Below are 21,017 nucleotides of genomic sequence, written 5' to 3'. Positions count from 1 at the left end.
TTGTGCAATTGTCAGAAAATGATCACACAGCAAATAGTTTGCAATGACTCAGAAAGGGTTAGGGAAAACCTCCGTATCAGGTTTATTGGTCCATTTCCCCTGAAGGAAATATTCCTTCCCTCTCCCACACAAGATCTGTCAAGCCCAGGAATGCAAGCCTCAAACAGCTGCTGAATTACTGCTCCTCAGAGAAATTACACTGAACGCTTATTTTCTGCACAACAGATGACCTGTTTTATGTGGCTGCGAGAAAAAGGGTGGTTGACTGGGTTAGACCACGATGGACTCCACAAAGGTGGGGCATCTTGGGACTGTCCGATTTCATAATTGTAGAGTTTTGGCGAGTTACTCACAAATGTTTCTGCAAAAGGCAGGTTCCCCCTTCCTGGCTGAATTTTCTTTCTATCTAAAGTAACAAAATTTATACCCTAGTCCAACTTGGCAGAAGCATTCACTCCCCTGAAATCCCTCCCTCCTTGATAACTTTGGCCCCTTCCACACATGCAAAATAATGCATTTTCAAACCACTTTCACAACTGTTTGCAAGTGGATTTTGCCATTCCACACAGCTTCAAAGAGCACTGAAAGCAGTTTGAAAGTGCATTATTCTGCATGTGCGGAATGAGCCTAGTTAGGAGTTGAGGTGCTCTAGTCTCGGTTGATCCTGCATTGAGCAGGGGATTGTACCGGTTGTCCTGTGTGGCCCCTTCCGACTTCAGGATTGTGTTCCATTATTCTGTGGTTCTACAGTTAGTTTTCATTCAGTGTGGCTCTGCTCATGGCAGAGGTGCTCATGTCAACTTTTTTCATTTCACTTTTCTTAGCAGCTGAGAATGAGGGTAAGCAACTCTTTTGTGCCTCATTCAAATGAAGCTCCGCCACCGTTAGCGAAGAACATCTGTCTACAGCACAGCTAGGACAAAACACAAGAGCACATCTGTAAAACTGAACCCAGGTTTTAATTCTAGACTGAGAGTTTACACACCCTAGGAACTGAGAGGCTAGTGATTATACAGTGTTTGGCCTCGGATCTGGAACAACCATGTTCAAATCCCCGCTCAACCATAAAGTTCATTAAATAGCTTTGGGCAATGAATTCCTATTTAACTAGCCTGTCTAACGAGGTGGTCCGTAAGGAAAACTAGGGAAGGAGAGAACCATAAAGTTTGATGGGAAAAGAACAGAATAAAAAATCTAACGGAAAAAGAAACGGAATCATAGCCTCGGCCTTGGAGGCTGAGTATCTAGTCCCAAGTAGGTACTATTTGTTGCTGGCCTCTGGCAGAAGAAAGACACTTTACACATATGTTTTCAAGCTGAGGAAATAGATGTGGGAACTTAGCCACACTCATAATCATTTCTTGATGTTGCTTGGGATGTTTTGTCCTTGGTTGACACCACGGAGGCTAACGTTTTCAAGATTGTGCCATCTTTGGCTCATTCCGCACATGCAGAATAATGCACTTTCAAACTGCTTTCAGTGCTCTTTGAAGCTGTGCGAAATGGCAAAATCCACTTGGAAACAGTTGTGAAAGTGGTTTGAAAATGCATTATTTTGCATGTGTGGAAGGGGCCCTAGTTATCAAAAATTAGAATGTCACAATCTGCACTTATCCCATTTCTGTATAACAATCTAACTGATGCTCTTAAGATACCTATGCTTTTGAACAACATGGATCCCACAGTGTGTGAGAATGTAGCAAAATTTCTGCTAACAATAATAGACGTAAGTCTAGATGAATACCAACCAATGTCTATGTATTATGAACTTATATAGCCAGCAGTGATTTTAAACTGGCTTCTGTCAGTGTCCCATGACGTTGGGTGGGTTAACTTAGCTGAAGGAATGTCCTGTAGTTACAGAAGGACCATGTATATATTTTAGTATTTAGTATTTTAGTACCAGTGTCTATAATTGTGAGCAATAATGGGCAAATTTTGTATGCTGATTTTGTATGTTTATCTTATGCCAATAAAGGCTTGTGACTATTTTGCATGTGTGGAAGGGGCCAAAGTTAATCTCTTATAAAGGAGAAGAAGAGTTTGGATTTATATCCCCCCTTTCTCTCCTGCAGGAGACTCAAAGGGGCTGACAATCTCCTTTCCCTTCCCCCCTCACAACAAACACCCTGTGAGGTAGGTGGGGCTGAGAGAGCTCCGGAGAACTGTGACTAGCCCAAGGTCACCCAGCTGGCATGTGTGGGAGTGCACAGGCTAACCTGAATTCCCCAGATAAGCCTCCACAGCTCAGGCGGCAGAGCTGGGAATCAAACCCAGTTCCTCCAGATTAGATACACGAGCTCTTAACCTCCTGCGCCACTGCTGCTCTTTAAATATATGGCATTGACTTCCTACATGGCTTCCTTCCCAGCTGCGGAAACCAAAATGTGAGTTGTCATAACCAGAAAGAGAAAATAGAATTTTGCATTTGATGTAACAAAGGGCAACTTTGCCATTGATCTCTCCAATCGATCGCCACCCTGTCTTGAGAGCCCAATCTTGCCAGAGGCTGGAAACTGAGCAGAGGTGGCCTTGGTTGGTACTTGGATGGAAGTCTGCCAAGGAAAACTGGGGTTGCTGTGCAGAGGACTTCGCTCATGTCTTGCCTTGAAACATCTGGAGCTGCCATGAGTTGGTTGTGACTTGTAGGCACACAAGTATTATTGGAGGGTTGGGGTTCCTCTTGAAGTAGTGAGAGGGAACGAAGAGTCAAGAAGGACCACTTGACTCCTGTGAGTCCCATGGATCCATTCTGCTAAGAGCAAAGCTTTCCTCTGGTGCAAGGAACCTTCCCCTTAAGAGGGACTTCTAGTGTTTGTGCCAGTAGAAAGTTCTGCCATCCAGAGTTGCCAACTGCAGATGGGAGAATTCCTGGAAATTTCCAGGCGGAGCCTGGAGCGGGTTTGGGTTGGGCAGGGGTATAATGCCACAGATTGTATCCTCTATAGCAGCCATTTTCTCCAACTAACCAGTGGTGGGATCCAAACATTTTAATAACAGGTTCCGCGGGGTGGGTGGGATCTCAAGACAGTGGTCACTAAGACACGCCAGCCTCCAGTCCCTATTGGGCAGGGAGGGTTGCTTTAGTAAACCCTTCCTCGCACTCAGAAAAAATTAGTTAACCCACTTGCAGTATGTAGGAGAGTTAAGAGCTCGTGGTATCTAATCTTGAGGTGAACCGGGTTTGATTCCCAGCTCTTGCTACTGAAGGCTGTGGAGAGAGCTTATCTAGGAATCTCAGATTAGCTCTGGCACTCTCACACACGCTTCTAGCCTGGGTGACCTTGGGCTAGTCACAGCTTCTTGGAGCTCTCTCAGTCTCCCACCCAACCTCCTAGGGTGTTTGTTGTGAGGGGGGAAGGGCAAGGAGATTGTAAGCCCCTTTGAGTCTCCTACAGGAGAGAAAGGGGGGATATATATCCAAACTCCTCCTCCTCCTCCTCCTCCTCTTCTTCTTCTTCTTCTTCTTCTTCTTCTTCTTCTTCTTCTTCTTCTTCTTCTTCTTCTTCCAGAGAAGTGGTGAGAACTGGTTGGATCCCACCTCTGGAAACTAACCTGTGTCATCTGGAAATCTGGTGCAATTCTGACAGAGCCCCAGGGCCTACTTTGCATGTGAGCAGGATCCAGCCCATTATCTGAAGAAGATACTAGAAGGAAAAAGTGAGAAGTCCATGGAAGGATCAAGAAATGCTGTTGATGTTGTGAACATGTTTTGGGTAGGCCGTGGATCGTAAGGGGCAAGATTCAGAATGTGAATTCATTTAGTTGGGCACCGGTTCAGTGCTTCAGAACCAAGACTACTTTAGACCCTATTTGGGCCTACGTTGGCCTTGTATGAAACAATACTCAGTCATTAAAAAAGCCACAATCATCTCTTTGTAGAAGCCAGCCAATAATGTGGTTTCCCCATGCAGTGCTGGATTTCACAACTTCCTCCAGCTCAGCTGTTTGCTAGAGTTCATTACAGTTCATTGCCTTTAGGGTTTTTTTTTTAATGGGATAAGTATCCTTCCCTTGTTTTACATACCGTGTTTCCGTGAAAATAAGACAGTGTCTTATATTAATTTTTGCTCCCAAAGATGCGCTGTGTCTTATTTTCAGGGGATGTCTTATTTTTCTGTGTTCTGTTCGTCGGGCATGCTTCCAAACAAAAACTTTGCTATGTCTTACTTTCGGGGGATGCCTTATATTTTGCACTTCAGCAAAACCTCTACTACGTCTTATTTTCAGGGGATGTCTTATATTTGGGGAAACAGGGTAGCACAACAGCTCCGATCAAATGCATTTTTATCTCATGCTTCCTACTAAGGAGTCCAGATCAATATTAGGAGGCTCTTCGCTACGCACGATTTTCACAAGAACACCGTGAGGTAGCTGGCTGAGAAGAAGAGGCCCCAGATTTTATTTATTTATTGAAAACATTCTTATTCTGCCTTTCCACCCCAAGGAGGTGAGCATAAGAGCATTAAAATACTTCACCATTAAAACACCAGTTCCGTTAAAACATGACCACAGTAACACACATGACATTCCTAAAACTTCGTGATTGAGGTGGGGAATTTAAACCCAGGTCTCTCCGGTTCCAAAAAACTTGGCTTGCAATTCTCAAAGGCCCCTTCCGCACACACAAAATAATGCGTTACTTTCACAACTGTTTGCAAGTGGATTTTGCCATTCCGCACAGCTTCAAAGAGCACTGAAAGCAGTTTGAAAGTGCATTATTCTGCATGTGCGGAATGGGCCAAAAGTCATTTAAAAAGCCATAACCAGACTTCCTCTCTTTGGAAAAGTCAGGCAACAGTACTGTTTGTGGGGGAAAGGTTTTTTTTTTTTTAAAGTTTAAATAAGTAAACTGTCTTTTTAATATGTTTGGCTTTTACAAAACAATTTGCTGTCACAGAATGCTACAGGTTTTCCAGCATTTCCTATACCCGCTCCCCAATTAGATCAGGATTTCAGAACTATGGTAGCCAAACTGTTGGGCCAGTTCTCAGTGGAAGTCTTTTGGCCTCCGGGGGAGTGCAGCTCGACACGAAGCGCAAATGTGTAAAGCACATGGAGGAAAATAAATATTCTGCCTTCAAAACAGCTACCACTGGAAGACTGTAGTGAGCCAAAAAGGAAAAAAAAATAAGTGTTAAAAGCAAGATAAAGAGCCAATTTTTTTTGTAGCAACGCAGCTTTCAAAAATCCCATCCACCGTGGCCAAACAGATGCTCCTGAAAACTCACAAACAAGGCATGAAGGCCCAGCTATCTACTGTGGCTGTCTTTCTCAGCATTGGTATTTACAGCACGGCCCCCCAGCTTTTTGATTTGATTTGATTTGATTTATTGTATTTATAAACCGCCCTCCCACGAAGGGCTCAGGGCGGCGAACAGAACAAACAAATAGAGCACAAATGAAATCAAAGTTAAATTTTGGAGCCTTCAGGCTCCTCTGTCGTTCGGTCACAGCATGGTGGGTGCAACCACAAAATGGCTGCTTCAGGAGGCGGAGCCAGCTACAAAATGGCTGCTGCAGTTTAATTCTAGTCACACAGTGAAGATTCCTGGCTGTGGTGGCAGTTGCTGCGAAAGTCAATGTTTTTAAACATCTGCCCAGCCAATCAAATGTCCAATGGTCAATCAGAAGACTCACATGGCAGAAGCCCCTTCTGGTTCTGTCCACTTTATAATAATACTTAGTAGGTGCTAAGGTGCCCATGGGCACCATGTTGGAGATCTCAGACCTATAGGGCCCCTGCCTCCGAGCATGGAGGTTATATGGCTAAAGAGCCACTGATGGGTCGCTCCTCCATACATTCATGGAGGAAGGGAAAGGAGCTTGAGTGGAGAAAGGGAGGATGTACATCCAAACTCCTCCTCCTCCTCCTCCTCCTCCTCCTCCTCCTCTTCTTCTTCTTCTTCTTCTTCTTCTTCTTCTTCTCCTTCTCCTTCTCCTTCTCCTTCTCCTCCTCCTCCTCCTCCTCCTCCTCCTCCTTCTTCTTCTTCCAGTTCCTGTGAAAAGGCAACTAAACTGACAAGAGCACCAAACATACGTTTACAATTTCCCACCGCGTTTTCAACTGGCTTGGCCAAACGGATACAAGTGAAGGAAAGGAAAACAATCGTTGCGAGAGGCCCCCTCCCTCCATTTAACTTCCCACTTTTATTCTGGGGCTTTTCAGTACGATGAACTAGTGAATGCAATGGGGTTAGGGCAGGGGTCCCCAAACTACGGCCCGGGGGCCAAATGTGGCCCCCTGAAGGCATTTATCTGGCCCGCCAGGCATGGCAGCGATGGCTCCATTCATGTGCAGTGGGGGCTCAAGGGAGAGGAGGAACCGGCCCCAACGGCTGTTGATTGCAATTACATGATGGCACCCCCAAATCTCCATGAATTTTCTGACCCAGAGTTGGAAATCTACTTACATCGTGGCAACTCCTGCTCCCGCCTCTCCCTTCCCTCTCGGCTACTCCATGTGTTGCTCTCAGGCTTTCTGCTCCGCCCCACTCCCATTGGCATCAGCCAGGCTGGCGAATCGCTCGCTGGCTGCTAGGGAGGAAGAACCCAGGAAGATACCTGATCCTGGGTCAGATGGAATGCTTCATTGGGAAAGTTCTGCTTTTTTTTGCTTTTTACAGGGGAAGGGATTCCACAGCCTCCCCAACAATATTTGGAGCCCACCCTGTACTTGACATACTTTGGTCACTGTTCTAAAAATAGACCATGACAGAAAGGCTGAAAGGTGAAATCAAACATTTTACAATCATTTGTGCATAGGAATTTGTTCATAGTTTTTTTTTTAGTCCGGCCCTCCAACAGTCTGAGGGACAGTGAACTGGCCCCCTGTTTAAAAAGTTTGGGGACCCCTGGGTTAGGGTCTGGGACGTACAGCAAGCTGCCCCCGTCGCTCCTCAGAAGGTAGCTCCTCTGCTCGGCACACATGGGCCTGTAGAAACCGTCCTGCCAATCCACACCTAATGTGATCTGGCAGCTGGGGCCAAAAGGTGAATCCTGTTTTAGTTCAGTGCTGAGATTAGGATTTGTGGGCTGGGGCGGCTTGCGAGAAGCGTCAGCAGAACCGTGGTTTGGCTAATACCAGCCGAGGCTGATGGGATAAGGTGGGCTTAGGCCACACATTTGTCCTCCCCTACCATGACCCCGTGGGTGTGTGTTGGAAGGGAGCGAGCGCGTTCCTTCTGGTTGTGGCCTTTGGATGCCCTACATCATATCAGGTCTTCCCAAACATTTTCATGCCTCCAGGCACATTTTGAATCCTGGCACGAGGCGGTGGGCGCGACTGCAGCATGGCCGTTTCGGGAGCAGGGGCCACACACAAAATGGCTGCCACAGGAAGTGGAGCCAACCGCGGTATGTCAGAGAGTGAGAGTGTTCCTTCTCCCTGCCTGCACAGTGAGGTTGATTCCCCACTGCAGAGTTGACTAGATTCAACCCGGTTTCCTGAAAAGGAACTGACCTAGGTCGACTCCATTGTTACTCCCCACATTAGCCGAGTTTGTCCCACCAGAGCTGAGCTCAGAGGGCGGGATCACCTCAGTGCCTCTTCTGCTCTTTGTTCCCGATTGGCTGTCGTGTTACCATGGGAATGTGAACGTGTGTCCGGGTTTTTTTACATAACGGCAACATAGCCACAAATCAGTGCTCTAAGTAGCTAAAAGCAGCATGTAAACATGTGCTGTTTATATGTATGGCCATCGCTTCATATACAAGAAGGATTTTTTTTTTTAAGGGCACGCTTTTCCCTGCCGCGAGTCTTTCGTTCTGAGCATGTCCAAAACACTAAACTGTGATTGGCTGACCGGAGGGAACAGTTCCTCGATGATTTCCCACTTTACCAGCTTCGACCTGAGTTCAACTTAGGTTCACTGAAAAAGTTGTACCTCCCTGATGGAGTCAGAATTTGACAGTTTCAGAGGGTGAAGCTGGGACGGAACCGTGTCGAACTCAGCGGCTGTGGGGAATACCTAAGTCAAACCTAGGTTGAACCTAGGTCAAACCTGCCAGTGGGGAATCGACCTGAGTAGATCTGTGATGAGACGGGGATGGATATGATAGGAACAGAGCAAAGCTCTGCCAGGTTAAATAAACCGGTTCCAAAAGATTCTTCTGTTTCAAAGTTTTATTCGTTCGAAACGGCAGTTTCGGGAGATCTCCTGTGAGCTTCAGGGAGAAGTCTCAGAGCTCTATTGTTTGCAAACATTACTTATACTTTTCCTGAGGGTACACACCCTGTTTCTTTACTCATTGGCTGGGCGGCTCCTGACATTCCTCCCCCTTTTGCTTACTTTAACCTTCTCCCATATTTGGGCATGCTCTTTATAACAGTGGTGGCGAACCTATGGCACTCCAGATGTTCATGACTACAATTCCCATCAGCCCCTGCCAGCATGGCCAATTGGCTGATGGGAATTGTAGTCATGAACATCTGGAGTGCCATAGGTTCGCCACCACTGCTTTATAACATACGTCCCCTTGCCCTGTACTAGGATTTGGGTTGCTACATCAACCAAGCCTGCTTTTCTCCCCTCTACCTCTCTTGGCTTCAATTTTTGCATTCTTTTAACCTTAGCTACTACATCAGTGAATTTACAGCTTCCTGCAAGAGCTAGTGTCTTGCTTAAATTTTACATTTCTCTGATACCCATAACAATAAACATAATAAAATGACTTGCCTTAATATATATATATACACACACACACACACACACACACACACACACACACACACACACACACACACACACACACACACACACACACCCTATCAGATATGTTTCTAGGCTGTTTCAGGGTTGGTTATGGGCAACGGATTGGTCACCATTGAAATGAAGCTGTGTATTGTTGTGTTTTAATGTGGAATCGTTGGAATATTGTTATCATTTAAATTGATTTTTAAATTGTATGGTTTTATGATATTTTGAGGTGATTAAGTAACGAATGGAAGCCGTCCAGAGCTCAGCTATGTTGGGAAAGGGTGTGTGTGTGTGTGTGTGTCAGGTTTAATCAAATCAAACCAAATAAAACATTTCAGGCACAAGCTCTATTTGACAGGATACCTTTTAAAGTGAATGCACGCAATAACACAATGAATATCTGCATGCTGTGGTAGCCGCTGTTGCTGAAGCAGCTTTTGAAATGTCTGCACAGCCAATCAGAATCCCTGCCGGGCAAAATCCCCACCTGGATGGGTGCCCATGAACACCAGGTTGCCCTATATCAGGGGATGGCCAACCTATGGCGCTCCAGATGTTCATGGAATACAATTCCCATCACTCCCTGCCAGCATTGGCCATAGGAACATATTTGTAGGGAAATAAGAGCTCCTGCAAATCTTGACGTCAAAATGGTTGCTCAGTATCTAGCCTTGGAGGTAAAATGACTTTTACAAATATATAGATTTTATAGGAGAGACAGGACAAGATGACAGCCAAAGAAAGGAAGGGGATGGACATATTCCACCTAACCAGCCTTATCTGAGCAGTACAGTTCTCGCAAATAGGGTTTAAAATGGACAAAATTAGGTAAAAATAGAACAGGTAATTGAGAAAATCTGTGACCTTCTGTTTGCTGTTCCCCTACGGCCAAGTTATGAACCTATTGTAGTCTCATTGTAGCCTGAAGTTTCTCTTTTCTCTCTTTTCCAGCGTCCTTCTTTGCTTCCTTTTTTGGGATTGAGTGTGGTGAACCTTCACCAAGCTGATGGAAGCCAATGGACTTAACCCAGCAGAAGACTTCTGGGTCTGGCCGCTGAGGAACTAAAGGCTCTTGGAGCTGTGCCTTCTCCCCTTCCACCTCTCCCTCTTTCTCCATCACATCCATCTCTGGCTCCCCAACAATATGATCCCAGCCTGGTGTGGTTTCCAGAGTTTCCTACTCCAGCTTTCCAACCATCCAAGGTGGAGCTGTTACAGAGGATCTCGTTGGCAAATCCTTCTCGTTTGGCTCTTGTTACTTTGTTTGCCCAGCTGTGTACACTTGGCTACCTTCAGGGTGGGAGTGGTGGGCCCGTGGAATTGTAACTTCATCTATGCCCAGGCCTACCCGGAGGTAGCGGCCAAGTTGGCTGTAGCCCGCATCAACAAAGACTCAACTGTGAACCAGGTTTACTGGTTTGACTATGTCCTTCTCAACGAAGAGTGCCAGACGTCTCAGGCCCTGTTGGGCTTTGTGAATCTAGAACGCTACGCCTCAGGCTTTATAGGCCCGGTCAACCCTGCCATCTGCGAGGCAGCTGGTTGGCTGGGCCGAGCTTGGAACAAGGCCATCTTCTCTTGGTCTTGCTTGAGTGACGATGCTGCGGTAGAGCGTTATGGTACCTTTGCCCGGGCGTTGCCACAGAGCGCAGCTGTGATCTACACTGTTCTCCAGCACTTCCAGTGGGCTCACGTTGCCATCATAACCTCCGAGCAGCACCTCTGGGTGGAGGTAGGAGAAGCCCTGGCCTACGCGTTGCGTAACTTTGGCCTCCCCGTCGGCGTGGTGACCACGATGGAGAATGAACCTGATGGGGCCAAGAATGCCCTCTGCAAGATACAAAACGCCGACAATATACGAGGTACTGCAGGGTGAGGTGATGTGTATGGCCAGTACTCTCACAGGATCAGAGTCTTGTATTTGGAGGATAATAGAACCAGGTTTTGTTGACAAGAGACAGAATGTGGCATCCATATTAAACAAGGTTAAAAATGGGTTAGGGTTGCTAGGTCCTCCTTGGCCAAAGGTGGGGGGATGGGAGGAGGGTAGGATTTGCCAGATTCCCCATCTTTAATGCTCTCTTTCGGTCCTTCTGAAATTGGGTATCTTCTATCATAGTTTACTTGTGATTGGCTGGAAGAGCAGGGAATGCATTGCTTGATTAGCTGAGGAACTTTTCCAAAATATTTATTATTACTATCATCATCATCATCATCATCATCATCATCATCATCATCATCATCAGCATCAGCATCAGCATCAGCATCAGCATCAGCATCAGCATCAGCATCAGCATCGTAGATTTCACAGCTGCCAGATCTTTAGCTGGTTGTTGGCCTTCATTACAATTCGAGCCTCACCCAGAGGCCTAGGAAGTTGTAATGTATCGGTGTAGTATTCGTGTGGATCCTAGCAGGGCTGCCTTCTGAATTTGACAGATGTTAATTTTGTCAATTCGAAGATGTTTCAAGTGCTGCCCTGGTGTTTTTGGGATGGCGTCCAGCGTGCCGATTACCACTGGGACAACCTCAGCTGGTTTGTGCCATAGATGCTGAAGCTCGATTTTCAAATCGCGGTATATTATTATTATTGTTGTGGATTTCACAGCTGCCAGATCTTTAGCTGGTTGTTGGCCTTCTACTTTGTCCGTTTGGATTCGAAAGTCCCACAGGATCTTGACCTTCTCATTTTCCATTACTTTCTCTGGACAATGTTCCCACCAGTTCTTAGCTGTTCTTATGTTGTAATTCTTGCATAAATTCCAGTGGATCATCTTGGCCACTGATGATGATGATGATGATGATGATGATGATGATGATGATGATGATTTACATTTGATAAACCGCTCACCCCCAGAGGGCTCTGAGCAGTGTACAAGTGCCCCATAGGCCGATAAAACAATAAATTATGAATAACCACTATAATATTAAATCCTTAAAATAACAAGGCATGATGCTTCCTCCTAACCAGCGGTTTAATCAAATGGCGGGTTTTCCGGGCTGTGTGTTGAAAACTACTAGACAATGGCCACATGGCCCGGCAAACCCGCAGCAGCCAACCAAAGGATTAAAAATCCTCTGGGGTTGGGCCCACCTCCTGCGGTCGTCATTATGCGACTGACTCCACCTCTTGCAGCAGCTATTTTGTTAGGTTTAGCATGGATCGCTTTCCCCTTCAGCCGGTTTGCTTGCACCCACCAACCAAGGGCCCGGCAGGCAGCCTAGTTGATTGGCAGGTGATTGCCTGCCATAACCGAGCAAACGAGAACCCTCAGCTACCGACTACACCTGCCCTTTTGGCCTTCCTGCCTTCCCCTGCATGCTCTTTTACACGGTTCTTCTCTTCTCCCCCTCTTGTTCCTCCCATGTCCAGTCATCGTCATGTGTATGCACTCTGCCCTGCTGGGGGGCCAGGAGGAGACACACCTGCTGGAAAAGGCCGAAGAGCTGGACATGATCGACGGGACTTATGTCTTCCTCCCCTACGATGCGCTGACTTACAGCATGCCCTATCAACAGGAGACTTACACCATCCTCAGCGAAAATAGCAAACTGCGCCGAGCCTACGATGCCGTGCTCACACTAACCATTGACTCCCCGGAAGTCTCCTTCCGGCAGGCCTTCCGGGAAGCTCAGGAGAAGAGGGAAATCCCTGTCCACATCAATGCTGACCAGGTACAGTCATTGGGGGAGGGGAAGGGATGATTGAGGGAAGAAAGCTTCAAAATCACAAGGCTCAGCCTTGGGGATGCTGTTTGTAATTCAGCAGCCTTTGCGGGGGAAGAGGGTCATGATAAATAAAATAAAGGTTCACAAAAGGTTCATCTTCTAGTCAGCAGAAGTTTGCCCAACACAGAGGCCGGAGACAGTCAGTCTAGGGGCAAGTGGCTACAGTTAACTTTTAACATGATTGGTGAGTTCAACTGTGACTCTAGACCAGGGGTCTTCAAACTCTGGCCCCCCAGATGTTCATAAACTACAATTCCCATCAGCCCTGCCACTTGGCCATGCTGGCAGGGGCTGATGGGAATTGCAGTCCATGAACATCTGGAGGGCCATAGTTTGAAGACCCCTGCTCTAGACCAATGAGAGCCTGTTGCCGGGGTGGGGGCAAAAGTATCCTTGTTGAATGCACAAGAAGCAATGCATTGTATATGCTAAGTTCAGAGTCTAAGTTCAGAGTGTGAGTTCAACCATGTTTTTGCTGAAGAGTTCGGTATGGTCTTATAGTCTTGTATTGCATAGACTTGTGTAACCTTGCAACTGCTAAAGTAAAGCCTTCCTATTGGAAAGAACATCTTGCATGGAGAGTATTCTTTTCCAAGAGTGGTAGGAGGCTGCAGTGAGTGAAAGAAGACTATAGGCCTTCTCATCTTACCAGAGTAGCTGCGCTTTAAACTCTGCTGATAAAGGTGCCATCAAGTTGCGGCCTACTCAGCATGATTCCATAGGGCAGTGGTGGCGAACCTTTGGCACTCCAGATGTTATGGACTACAATTCCCATCAGGCCATGCTGGCAGGGGCTGATGGGAATTGTAGTCCATAACATCTGGAGTGCCAAAGGTTCACCACCATGGCCATAGGGTTTACAAAACAGGAGATATTCAGAGGTGGTTGATCATTACCTGCCTCTCTGGACCAAACCTGGACTTCCTTGGAGGTCTCCCATCCAAAAGCAGGACCAACCCTGCTTAACATCTGAGATCTGATAGGATCAGCCTACCTTGAGTCATTCAGGTCAGGGCAATCCTTCCTGTTTCAGATTTTGTATTTTAAAAACTAAAATCCAGAAACAGGAGCAAGATCTATGCTTCAGCTGTACCGACTTATCACAAGAAGTTCTGGTCTTCTGGGAGCTGCCCCTGTTCAAGTCATTGCCCTGTTTTATAGAATCATAGAGTTGGAAGAGACCCCAAGGGCCATCCAGTCCAACCCCCGGCCATGCAGGAACACACCATCAAAGCACTGCCGACATATGTTCATCCAGCCTCTGTTTAAAAACGTCCAAAGAAGGGGACTCCACCGCTCTCCTGAGCCCTGAAAGAGTTATCCATGCAGAAAGAGTTATGCAAAGCAGGATACTAAAAGGAAAAGATCTTAATTATTAAAGAGGAGAAGTCTGTCTATGGCTCCCAATCTTGATCCTCCTTGATCTGAGGCTCCAAATGCCTTAGCAGCCCAGGTGCTCGCGAGCAGCAGCAGCAGAAGGCCCTTGCTTTCACCTCCTGCATGGGAGCTCCCAAAGGCACCTGGTGGGCCACTGCGAGTAGCAGACTGCTAGACTAGATGGACTCTGGTCTGATCCAGCATGCTCTTTCTTATGTTCTTAAGGCCATTGCTTTCACCTCCTGCACGTGAGCTCCCAAAGGCACCTGGCGGGCCACTGTGAGTAGCAGAGAGCTGGACTAGATGGACTCTGGTCTGATCCAGCAGGCTCTTTCTTATGTTCTTAAGGCCATTGCTTTCACATCCTGCACGTGAGCTCCCAAAGGCACCTGGCGGGCCACTGCGAGTAGCAGAGTGCTGGACTAGATGGACTCTGGTCTGATCCAGCAGGCTCGTTCTTATGTTCTTAAGGCCATTGCTTTCACATCCTGCACGTGAGCTCCCAAAGGCACCTGGTGGGCCACGGTGAGTAGCAGAGTGCTGGACGAGATGGACTCTGGTCTGATCCAGCAGGCTCTTTCTTATGTTCTTAAGGCCATTGCTTTCACATCCTGCACGTGAGCTCCCAAAGGCACCTGGTGGGCCACTGTGAGTAGCAGAGAGCTGGACTAGATGGACTCTGGTCTGATCCAGCAGGCTCTTTCTTATGTTCTTAAGGCCCTTGCTTTCACATCCTGCACGTGAGCTCCCAAAGGCACCTGGTGGGCCACTGTGAGTAGCAGAGAGCTGGACTAGATGGACTCTGGTCTGATCCAGCAGGCTCTTTCTTATGTTCTTAAGGCCCTTGCTTTCACATCCTGCACGTGAGCTCCCAAAGGCACCTGGTGGGCCACTGCGAGTAGCAGAGAGCTGGACTAGATGGACTCTGGTCTGATCCAGCAGGCTCTTTCTTATGTTCTTAATTGGCTTGATTTTTTAAGCTGCAGAATCTGTGTCTGTCCGCCATAAGCCTCCCTGCTTTTCTCTTTGCAGGTACACCCGCTGTTTGGTACCATCTTCAACTCCATCTACTTCCTGGCCAAGGCGGTGGACAACACTCAGAAGTCCGGGAAGTGGGTCATGGGCTCCACCGTCTCCAAGTACACCAAGGACTTTGAGCTTCAAGGTTTTAGCCAGACGCTGGCAGCCGACGAATACGGGGAAGCTGTGCTCCCCTACATCATCTTGGACACGGACGGCAAGGGAAACCGCCTCTGGCCCACGTACAGCGTAGACGTGGCTGCCGGCACCCTGCGGCATTCTGGGCACACCGTTCATTGGCCTCACAGTTCCATGCCTGACGAAGACTCCAGCTGTTGGTTCGATTCCTCTTACATCTGCTCTGGGGGTGAGCGCTGAAAGGGGGTGGGGGAACAAGCGTGTGTGTGTGTGTGTGTGTGTGTTAAGAGTTCGTGTATCTAATCTGGAGGAACCGGGTTTGATTCCCAGCTCTGCCGCCTGAGCTTTGGAGGCTTATCTGGGGGATTCAGATTAGCCTGTGCACTCCCACAGACATGCCAGCTGGGTGACCTTGGGCTAGTCACAGCTTCTCGGAGCTCTCTCAGCCCCACCTCCCTCACAGGATGTTTGTTGTGAGGTGGGGGGAAAGGCAAGGAGATTGTCAGCCCCTTTGAGTCTCCTGCAGGAGAGAAAGGGGGGATATAAATCCAAAACTCTTCTTCTTCTTCTCTTCTTCTTGTCCCATGCCTCTCTCTGTTTGACAGGCCACTGGTCCAGCGATGTGTCCAGATCTTTTTATCCACCTGTCCCCATAAACATTTTTGGATAGCTCAGCATCCCGCAGTGGGTGCTCACAGGTGTTATTCCTCTTGTCAGCACCTTCCTGAGAATCATAGACCCCAAGGGCCATCCAGTCCAACCCCCTGCCCTTCAGGAACACACAATCAAAGCACTCCTGACATATGTTCATCCAGCCTCTCTTGAAAAACCTCCAAAGAAGGAGACTCCACCGCACTCTGAGGTTGTGCATTCCACTGTCGAACAGCCCTGACAGTCAGGAAGTTTTTTCTGATGTTTAGGTGGACTCTCTTTTCCTTCAGCTTGAACCCATCACTCCTGGTCCGAGTCTCTGGAGCCGCAGAAAACAAGCTTGCTCCCTCCCCAACATGACATCCCTTCAGATATCTAAACAGGGCTATCATGTCACCTCTTCACCTTCTCTTCACCAAACTAAACATCCCCAGCTCCTGAAGTTTCTCTTCGTAGGGCATGGACTCCAGACCTTTGACCATTTTGGTCGCCCTCCTCCGGACCCGTTCCAGCTTGTCAATTTCCTTCTTGAATTGCGGTGCCCAGAACTGTACACAATATTCCAGGTGCACACTAAATGATTGTCAAAGACATGTTGGGTCAGATGGGGTTATAGCGCAAGAGGGCTTCTAATTGTTAATGCAGATTATAATAACATCATTTTACTGGCAGCTGCTGCCACAATGTTTGCCATATTCTCTCTCACTGCTCTTTCCCTGTGCATTTTTGATCACTCTGTTCTCTCCTGTATTTGAGGTTCCTATCTGTGTTGGGGCCTAGATTTTTTTTCCTTGAAGGGGAAACAGGAAACACCTAGGAGGGAAAAACAAGGGATACTGATAGAGCTAGTGTGGGTGTAGTGGTTAAGAGCAGGGGCACACTAATCTGGAGAATCGGGTTTGATTCATCGCTCTGCCCCTTGACCTGTGGAGGCTTATCTGGTGAACTAGATTAGCCTGTGCACTCCAACACATGCCAGCTGGGTGACCTTGGGCTAGTCACAGTTTTTCGGAGCTCTCTCAGCCCCATCCACCTCACAGGGTGTTTGTTGTGGGGGGGGGGAGGGAAAGGAGATTGTGAGCCCCTTTGAGTCTCCTTACAGGAGAGAAAAGGGGATATAAATCCAAACTCCTCCTCCTCCTCCTCCTCCTCCTCTTCTTCCTCCTCCTCCTCCTCCTCCTCCTCCTCCTCCTCCTCCTCCTCCTCCTTTTCCTCCTCCTCCTCCTCTTCTTCTTCTTCTTCTTCTTCTTCTTCTTCTTCTTCTTCTTCTTCTTCTTCTTCTTCTTCTTCTTCTTCTTCTTCTTCTTCTTCTTCTTCTTCTTCTTCTTCTTCTTCTGACGGAGAGTAAAGTGAGAATACGGGTTAAATGAAACCACTCAGTGGAAATCTTTCTTTTTCTTTTTGTTTAGGATTGGATGCCAGTTACATCGTCCTCCTGTTCGTTTTGGTTGGTTTGCTAGTCATGCTTGGAGTTTGTCTCGCTCTGTATATCAGGTGAGTCAACCGTTCACCTGTGTGACTAGGAAGACGGGAGGCGCCGCTTGGATCCGGCAACTCGCTCCTTTAAGTTTGTCCTTATGGCAGTCTGCTTTCGGTTCCCAAATTGTCTAGTCTGTTTGTGTCGATTTGTGCAGGCGCTACATTCAACACGCCCAGCTAATGAAGGGACCCAATAAGATGATCCTCACGATGGACGACTTGACTTTCATTAATACACAGAGCAGCAAGAAGGTGAATGACGTCTTCTGTGGGTGCACATTTGTGGGGCAGAGGCTTGGGAGACAGTTGGTGGCCCATTGTTGGGTGGAAGGAGGGTCCGTTCCAAAGTAGGAGTGTGCAAAAAATAAGGAAAATTTGGATTCAGGTGTATTGGACCCCAAAAGTTTTGGGTTCTCCAAGTATGATCCATTTTGCTTCATTGTAACCTATGGGGAATCTTTCTGTGGCTCTGGGGGATTTTTTTAAAACATAGAGGCATCACATTTCAGCATAGCTTCTGGTGACTCTTAGAAGAATCCCCAAGTGTGTGTGTGGGGTGTGTGTGTCAGGGGCAGTGGTGGAATCCAAACATTTTAGTAACAGGTTCCCATGGTGGTGGGATTCCAACTGTGGCGTAGCGCCAATGGGGCTGGGCGGGGCATGACGGGGGCATGGCCGGGCATTCCGTGGGCGGGGCATTCCTGGGCGGGGCTGTGGCAAGGACGCAGCCGCTGCGCCGGTCCTTGGGCAGGAAACGAATGCACGCAGGCGCAGGCTGCCACGCATGCCGGTGCACCTCCTGCTAGACTGCTTCAAGTCCTGCGCGCTGCTGCTGAGAGGAGGGGCGTAACTAAGGCCAAAATCACGTGGCAAAATCATCAATTAGTAACCCCCTCTCGGCACACACAAATAATTAGTAACCTACTCTCGGGAACCTGTGAGAACCTGCTGGATCCCACCTCTGGTCAGGGGCTGTGGTGGGATTCAAGTAATTTAACAACCGGTTCCGGAGGTGGGATTCAAATAATTTAACAACTGGCTGTTTGCAAGCATCATTTTAACAACTGGTTAAACTGAAGTGGTGTGAACCTGCTGAATCCCACCACTGGCCAGGGGGTCTAATTTTATGGTCCCCCAAAGAGGGTGCCCCATCCATCCTCCAGTGTCTCTAGTGGAGGAAATTGGGGCCCCATAAAATTGGACTCCTGACCCAATCTTTACCAAACATGGTGGTTCTTGTAAGAAGAATAACCAGAAGCGATGCTGAAATTTTGGTGCCTGTACCTTAAAAACAGCCCTAATCCCAGAGCCTCAGAAAGATTCCCCGTAGCTATAACAGAGCAAAAGGTAGCGGGAATTTAGAATTTAGTGCTGAGGAGGTTGGCGCAAATGTGCTGAAGTGTTTTTCCTCCCTTTAATTGGGTTTGCTGGTTACAGTTTAATCAGCCATTTTTTCAGTCAAAAAATACCAGCAAAGTATTTTTTCTGGTTCAGCTTTGTCAATCGCACACCCCTATTCCAAAGTTAGAAAGAGCCTGGTAGCCCCAGAGGCTGGAATGAAGGGTGGTATAAAGCAAAAAGGTAAGAAAGGAAGAATAAGGTAAAATTCTGGCAATCGGACATGGGTGTGCGTGGAAGGAGGCCCCAGATCAAAGGCATTTGGGAACGGGGTGTAGCGTAAAGGCCACGGGATCTGCCAGAACTGAAATGTCTTAGATAAAAAAAACATCTCCCTTGGTTCGTTATGAGGAAGTTGAGTTAACAAGGGATGTGTTCCCCCTCCTCTCCCAGAAAATGGACGATAGTCACTCCAGTGTAGGAGGAAAGAGCACCGTAGACCTGAAGAGCGTCAAGAGCATTGCAGCTAACGCGGAGAACAGCAACGTTGCAGTGATGGAGGTAATGGGGCGGCCCACCCCGCATCCGGCTCAACACCACTTTCTCCCTCTTTCCCTGTTGCTAGGTGCGAGGGGAATGGGGTGGACGGTTGGGGAGGGGAGGTTTTTTGGCAAGTTGGTCTTCTGGTTCCATGCCACTTCCAATGCCTCCTGGGGCATTTCCCATGCCCATCACCCCGTTGTCCTGCCCAGTGGTCTCTCCGAGGGCCTTTATGCAAATGCTCTGGGTGAGTATAGGGCAGTGGTGGCGAACCTTTGGCACTCCAGATGTTATGGACTACAATTCCCATCAGCCCCTACAATTGGCCATGCTGGCAGGGGCTGATGGGAATTGTAGTCCATAACATCTGGAGTGCCAAAGGTTTGCCACCACTGGTATAGGGAAATAAGGGGAACTACAAAGCAAATTGGTATTACAGAGTTAAAAGGCTGAGATTCAATTCTAGCGGCACCCAAGAGACCAGTGAGTTTTTTCAAAGCATTTGCTTTTGAGAGTCAAAAAAGCTCCCTTTTATCAGATAGCTTAGGTCAGGGGTGGCCAACCTACGGTGCTCCAGATGTTCATGGACTTCAATTCCCATCAGTCCCTGCCAGCATGCCCATGCCGGCAGGGGCTGATGGGAATTGTAGTCCATGAACACCTGGAGCACCATAGGATGGCCACCCCAAGCTTAGATGCTCAAAAGCTTATATGCCGCAAAATCTTGCTGTTCTCTAAGGTGCTACTGGATGTACAGGTCTGATGACTTTTTGGTTTTAAACTGAGAAATGTTTTTAACCCATTCTTGTAAGCTTCCATGAACTGTGAGGAAAGGCGAGATATAAACAGTTTAAAAATAAATAAATGCGTGCATTGACGTCAGACTTAACTGCTTATGTCGTCTGTTCCTTTCTAGCATCCCAGTTTGCACCTTTGTCTTTTAGAGATTCTTTTTTTTTTAAAAAAAGCAACCTATTTCCCCAGGTTTCCCGACGTTCTCTAGTCTTTTCCTACCTGCAGCATCATGTCTTGTTGTGAAGTTCACCGTTTTGGTGTACTATTAGTGGCAGTCAGTTGCCAGGGGATCAGGAATAAGGGATCACAAGGGGCAGGCCCACCCTGTTCTCTTCTGAGAGGGCTTCTATGGTCTCTGTGCCCACCGGTGCTTTCAGTATGACCGTGCTTGCTGGTGCCGCTTGGCTGTTCCCTTGTTACCTTTTCTGCTCCCCATCTCCCCCCCGCACCTGCGGCTGCTTCCACCTGGGTGTTTTTCTCTGCCGTGGCTTCCAAACGGGAGCGCCGTTTTGGGGAGAATCAACACAAGGTCGCCCTCTGACTGTCCACTTTCTAGGGAACCATCCTAGTGGTTAAGAGCAGGCGGACTCTAATACGGAGAACAGGGTTTGACTCCCAACTCCTCCCCATGAACGGCAGGCTCTAATCTGGTGAACCGGGTTTGATTCCCCACTCTTCCACCTGAAGGGGTTTGTAAACCGCTTTGAGACTCTTTGCAGTTGAGAAAGCTGGGTATAAATCCAAATTCTTTTGTCTTTATGAACCTGGTTTACTGCAGTCTTTGACAAAAGGATGCTGTTCAAAAGAGTACGCCATCTGGATTGGAAGATGCATATTTTTGAAGGCCACATCAACATTATTTTACGTCCTTCTGCCCATCACAGCCCAACCTATTCCCCGCTCCATCACTGGAGGATTTCTTGAGGGCCTTTAAAAAAAAAATAATAATAATGAAGATAGATCCCAAAGGTACCCACGTGAGTCTACAAAAAAAGCAGCTAGATCCATGTCCAGTTACACCTTAGAGACCCACAATATTCTGGTGGGCTATGAACTTTTGAAAGTCAGATCGTCATATCCAGTGGTGGGATCCAAAAATTTTAGTAACAGGTTCCCATGGTGGTGGGATTCAAATGGTGGCGTAGCGCCAATGGGGCTGGGCGGGGCACGACGGGGGCGTGGCCGGGCATTCCTGGGCGGGGCTGTGGCAAGGACGCAGCCGCTGCACCGGTCCTTGGGCGGGAAACGAAT

General features: G+C 47.8%; 1 protein-coding gene across 1 annotated transcript in view; it reads left to right on the top strand.

The window, feature by feature from the left end:
• The window catches only part of GUCY2D (guanylate cyclase 2D, retinal), a 54,060-nt gene that overhangs the window by 12,085 nt on the left and 20,958 nt on the right, over window positions 1–21,017 (top strand). The window contains 6 exon segments of the mRNA XM_048517135.1: window positions 9,651–10,561; window positions 12,073–12,374; window positions 14,838–15,192; window positions 17,024–17,108; window positions 17,249–17,345; window positions 18,885–18,992. Coding sequence (XP_048373092.1) covers window positions 9,844–10,561; window positions 12,073–12,374; window positions 14,838–15,192; window positions 17,024–17,108; window positions 17,249–17,345; window positions 18,885–18,992 — 1,665 coding nt within the window. The 5' untranslated portion in view covers window positions 9,651–9,843.

This window comes from Sphaerodactylus townsendi, linkage group LG15 (genome assembly GCF_021028975.2).
Source record: "Sphaerodactylus townsendi isolate TG3544 linkage group LG15, MPM_Stown_v2.3, whole genome shotgun sequence".
Taxonomy (NCBI): Eukaryota; Metazoa; Chordata; class Lepidosauria; order Squamata; family Sphaerodactylidae; genus Sphaerodactylus; species Sphaerodactylus townsendi.
The sequence above is the reverse complement of the archived record's forward strand: the minus strand, read 5'-3'. Positions and strand labels throughout refer to the sequence as shown.